Source organism: Podarcis tiliguerta (genome assembly GCF_965153285.1).
Source record: "Podarcis tiliguerta genome assembly, chromosome: 5".
NCBI classification, from domain to species: Eukaryota; Metazoa; Chordata; class Lepidosauria; order Squamata; family Lacertidae; genus Podarcis; species Podarcis tiliguerta.
The window spans coordinates 3,121,886-3,126,884 of record NC_139538.1 but is presented as its reverse complement, the minus strand read 5'-3'; the positions used below and the strand labels follow the sequence as shown (position 1 = coordinate 3,126,884).

Genomic DNA, 4,999 nt, shown 5'->3' with positions numbered 1-4,999 from the left:
ATCCAACTCTGGGGGTTTTCATGGTGCTTGCAAGACTCTCTCCCCTCCTGACTTTACTTTCCTCTGCTGCTGCTGCTGCTGCAAGCTCCTGGCTAGGGTCCTGATGACATCACAATGAGCCCAGCCTGCCTCCGGGCAGAAGCCACCGCTCACCAGCGGGAGCAGCAACCCCTCAGGAAGGGCCCCTTCCCCAAGGTGTGGGAACCATCACCTCCTTTCTGGAGGGGCCCAGGGAGGAGGCTGGGGGGCAGCCAGGAAGACTTGAGGGTCCTTCCGCCACCTCTCTTACTCCCCGGAATGTCCTCTGCGCTCCCTGGTCTGAGGGCCGCCCAAGGGAGGACAAAGCCACCATGCCCCACATGGCTAGCCAAAGTTCTAGAACTCAAGGTGAGCCAAGATGCTAGATCCAAGGACTGCGCCAGAGGCGGAACTCTCAGAGGAATCATGTGAGCTGGAAGCTGCCGCTGTCCTCCCAGCATCCTGCCTCCGGGACATGGACAGCAGTAACTGGAAGGAGCGGATTTCTTGCCTGGAGGTGTTTGAGAAGGCCGTGGAGAAGATGGAAAAGAGCCAGATGCCCTGCCAGGCGCTTGTGAGACTGCTGGACAAGGAGCCCGGGTGGAACGAGACCAAGTTGCAGGTGATGCAGAAAAGGTTGCACATTGTCACCCTCATCGCCCAGAGGGGGAACTTCTCCAAGACCACTGCCCAGTTTGTTCTGGGGAAGCTGGTGGACAAGATCGGGGATGTCATCTGCAGCGGTGACACCAAGGAAGCTCTGACGGCCGTAGCAGAAGCCTGTGGGTTGCCCTGGACAGCAAGGAAGGTGGTGGAAGCGGCCTTCTTGCAAGACAGCCCCAGGACCCACTCGGAAACACTCAGCTGGCTGACTGGTGCCATCAAGGACTTTGGCTTCGACAGCTTGGAGGCCCAAGACTTTATTGGCTACATCAAAGCTGCCTTGACTGCTGCTCACCCGGACGAGAGAGCTTCTGCCTTCGGCCTCCTAGGGGTGATGTACCTGTATGTTGGAGCCCCGCTGAGGGTCTTCTTTGAGGATGAGAAGCCGGCTTTGCTCTCCCAGATTGACATGGAGTTTCAGAAGGTGAGTGGTCAGCATCCGCCCCCTCCAACACGAGGCCGCTGCAAATTCTGCAGGGACAGCGGGAGCGAGCAGAGAGGGGGCGACGCTCAGCCCTGCAAGAGAAGTGATGCTGTTGACATTAGCCAGAAGATCTCCAAGGAGCTGATGTCAAAGATGCAGGACACGAGCTGGAAGGTCCGGAAGGAAGGGCTCGAGGAGGTTTCCAGGATCCTCAGCAATGTCGGGTCCATCCAGCCAAGCCTGGGGGACCTCCCCGTCGCCTTGAAGGCTTGCCTGCACGACTCCAACAAAGCCCTTGTGAAGCAGACGCTCTCTGTCCTCCAGCAGCTGGCCAAGGTAATGGGCCCAGGCATTAGGCAGCACGTCAAGACTCTGGGGATGTCCATCATCGCCATCTTGAGGGACAGCAAAAGTGGTGTGCGGGCTGCAGCTCTCATGACTGTGGAAGCCTGGGCTGAGCAGACTGGCATGAAAGAATGGCTGGAAGTGGAGGATCTTTCTGCAGATCCAAAGAAGGAGAGTTTCTTCCAAAGGCAGGGGCTCCTGGGTTGGCTGGTGGAGAAGCTGCCGTCCTCCAGCTCCGCCACCAACGACCTGCTCCGTTGCGTGCCCCACCTCTACTCTGCCCTGGAGGACAACCACGAGGACATGCACAAAGCAGCACATGAGGCTGTGCCATTCTTCGTCCTCCAGCTTGGCTTTGAGAGGATGGCCGAAGCTGCCAACAAGCTGAAGCCGACTTCCAAAGACCAAGTCCTCTCTCTGCTGGAGCAAACCCAAGCTGGTCATCCAGCAAAGCCCACCCGGCCTTTCCCCAAATCCCGTTCGAAGCTACCGCGGGGCAAGTCTTGGCCCAAATCCATCTTGGCTTCTCCCCAGCAGTGCAAGCCAGTGTCCTCCTCAACAGAGAACTTAGGAGCCAGCGATGGGGGCGTGGATGTCAAGAAAGCCAAGTCGGAAGGCGCCGTCCCCAAACCAAAGAAGCCACCAAGTGTGAAGCAGCAGGTGAAGCTCAGCATGAAGGAAGACATCAGTAAGCTGGGTCCCATCTTCATCATCGTCCCCAAAGCAAAAGAGCAGAGGGCAAAGGACGAAAAGGCCCTGAAGGTGCTGAGGTGGAATTTTAGCAGCCCCAACAGCAAATATGTGGAGCAACTCAAGGCCCAGATGTGCACCTGCTTCTCCACCTGGCTGCAGGAGGAGCTCTTTCACTCCAATTTCCAGCACCACATCAAGGCGCTGACCGTGATGACCAAGCACTTGGAGAGTGAGAAGGATGGGGTCATCAGCTGCCTGGACCTCATCCTGAAATGGCTCAGCCTGCGGCTGTTTGACACCAACACGTGGGTGCTGATGAAGACCTTGGAATACTTAAAGAAACTCTTCAGTCTCCTGATTGAGGAGAGGTACCAGCTGATGGAGAACGAGGCTGCTTCCTTCCTGCCCTACCTCCTTCTGAAGTTGGGAGGGACAAAGGAGTCCATCCTCAAAGAGGTGCGGGCGATCGTGAAGCAGACCACCCTGATCTACCCGGCCGCCAAGACTTTCTGCTTCCTCCTGGAGGGAGCCCAGGCTAAGAATGCTAACCAGAGGGTGGGGTGCCTGAAAGAGCTTGGTTGGCTGCTCAAGACGTATGGTCCAGAAGTGTGTCAGCCAAACCCAAGCAAAACCCTGAAGACCCTGATCACCTTGACGGGAGACTCAAATAATGCTGTCCATTGCGCGGCCTTAAAAGTCATCGCCATTGCCCGGGACGTCTATGGAGTCGAGGCCTTCAAGGCCATTGGGAACATCTCTGACAAGCACATGAACTTGCTGGAAGGGAGCATGAAAGATGCAGCTGCCAAGCAAGTCAAGGAAGAAACAGTGGACACCCAGGTCTTCAACCTGAGTCTTAGGCTGGGGTCCTTAGAAGGGTACAAACAAAGCCACGGAACTGGTGGCAGCCACACAGGGGGAGAACATCTGGCTTCCCATGCAGACCAAGCTGGGGGGCAGAATGTCAGTGATGGCACGGCCTCCTGCAGAAGTCCAAAAGCAGTTGATGTTGTCCCCTACCGGACTGAGAACCCCAACATCAACATGATCATCTGCCGCGTAGCCAGCGGCAGCACCAGCACCAGTATTGAGGCGCTTTTGCAGATCCAGGAGATTTTAAAGCAGGAGGACCAAGCAGAAACCCTGTCTGGCCATATCAACCCATTCCTGATCGCAACGCTTCGGCAGCTGAAGTTCATTCACCAGCTCCATGTGATGGCGGAGGAGGAGATGAGGACTCAGAAAGTCATGGAGCTTTACAGCTGCATCATCTCCAACATGGTCTCCCTCTTCCAGGTGGAGAGCCTCGCCCAGGAAGCATCTGCTGGGGTGCTGAAGGACCTCCTGAGCAGCCTCATAGCCTTGCTGCTGGATTCTCCCATTGAAGAGGTCCAGGAAGAGCAGGGCACCACCGCCCAGTCTCTCAGCCACTTGATAAGCAAGGTGCTGGAGAAATCAGACCACAACAGGCTTCTCAGCTCTCTGCTGCTGCTGCTCCATGAAGGCTTGAATGCCCCCACTGACCTGGTGGCCTTTTCTGAGATGGTTGCCAAGTGCTTGTGGAAAGCCATCAAGTTCCTGCCACAAACCATCGGCAGCATCAATCTTGACCAGCTTCTGTTGGACATCCATGTCTTCATGAAGGCCATGCCCAAGGAGAAGCTGAAGCAGTACTCGAGCAACTACCCTTTCCGAGCCCTGAAGTCTCTTCTGAACACTCTTTGCAAGCTGAAGGGGGCAGAGATCATGGGCCACCTGACGCTGATCAAGAACAGAGATGAGTCTGAGTTGGAGGATCAGCTGTGGAAGGTCATGGAGCACTTGTCAGAGCAGGCTGCTGTCCATCAGGACAAGGGCTCTCCTCACCCAGAGGAGCACAAAGCAAATGAGACCCTGGCAGCTATTTTCAAGAAGATCAACTGCAAGGAGACAGCCAGGGCGGGCCTTGAGGAACTGTATGAATACAAGGGGGAAAACCCACAGGCAGACTTGGAGCCTTTCTTGAGAAACAGCTCGCTCCTTTTCCGAAGCTATGTCAAGCACGGTTTGGCAGTTATAGGGGCAGAGAGACAAAGCAAACAGAAGAGCTCTTCTCCTGCAGAAAGTGGCTTAGAGTGATGCTAACAGTACAGACCCCCGTTGCCTAAGAAAAAAGAAAGAAACCTCAAGTATGGAGTCCCAGGAGCACAGGGTCAATGACTTGGCCAGGCATGCTTTCCACTGGCCCTCCCTCTCCAGCCAGCAGATCATTCTCAAGGTGAAAAACTAAACAATAAAATCAACTGCCTACCTAACACACCAGAGGTGCCGTCATTGAAATCATGCTTTGGTCTTTGGGGCTGGATTGATGGGCTCATAACACTAGAATTCCTGAACATCCACTGAAGCTGAATCCTGGAAGATTCAGGACGGGTAATGTGGGAATGCTCATGGTGGCAGGAGAGGATATATTGTCTATCAATATCCTTCCTAACTTGCGCTTGCAAGTTCCTTTACTTAGGCGGGTACATTCCCCTTAACACAGCAGAAAATAAGTTGCAAACTCATGTGAGTTTCTTAAGACAATACATAATTCCATCTGGCTTGTCCAGATTGAAATGTGTTCTAGTATTTTCCTGGTAAGACCCCTTGAATCCCTCCTAAAAGAATAAAGACACCAAGGTCTTATTCATAAGCAAGAAAAACAAAGTTTACTCACGATCAGGCAGAGCAGAGTGTGATCCCTGAAGGCAGGCTTAAGGCTTAAAGTTACAAGCACAGGTTTACCCCACATGTGGGTTGACCTAGTGACTGCAGTTAGCAGTCTGGCAGTTCACAGGATGAAAGGAAGATGGAAAAGAGAAAGAGTAGCAGCAT

The 4,999-nt window shown here is 54.2% G+C and overlaps 1 protein-coding gene across 1 annotated transcript; it reads left to right on the top strand.

Moving 5' to 3' along the window:
• Positions 1-4,437, top strand: LOC310678254 (cytoskeleton-associated protein 5-like). The gene has a single exon (XM_083441878.1). It carries the CDS (start codon positions 398-400, stop codon positions 4,259-4,261), a length of 3,864 nt encoding a protein of 1,287 aa, XP_083298004.1. The 5' UTR covers positions 1-397; the 3' UTR covers positions 4,262-4,437.
• Positions 4,438-4,999: the final 562 nt, after the last annotated feature.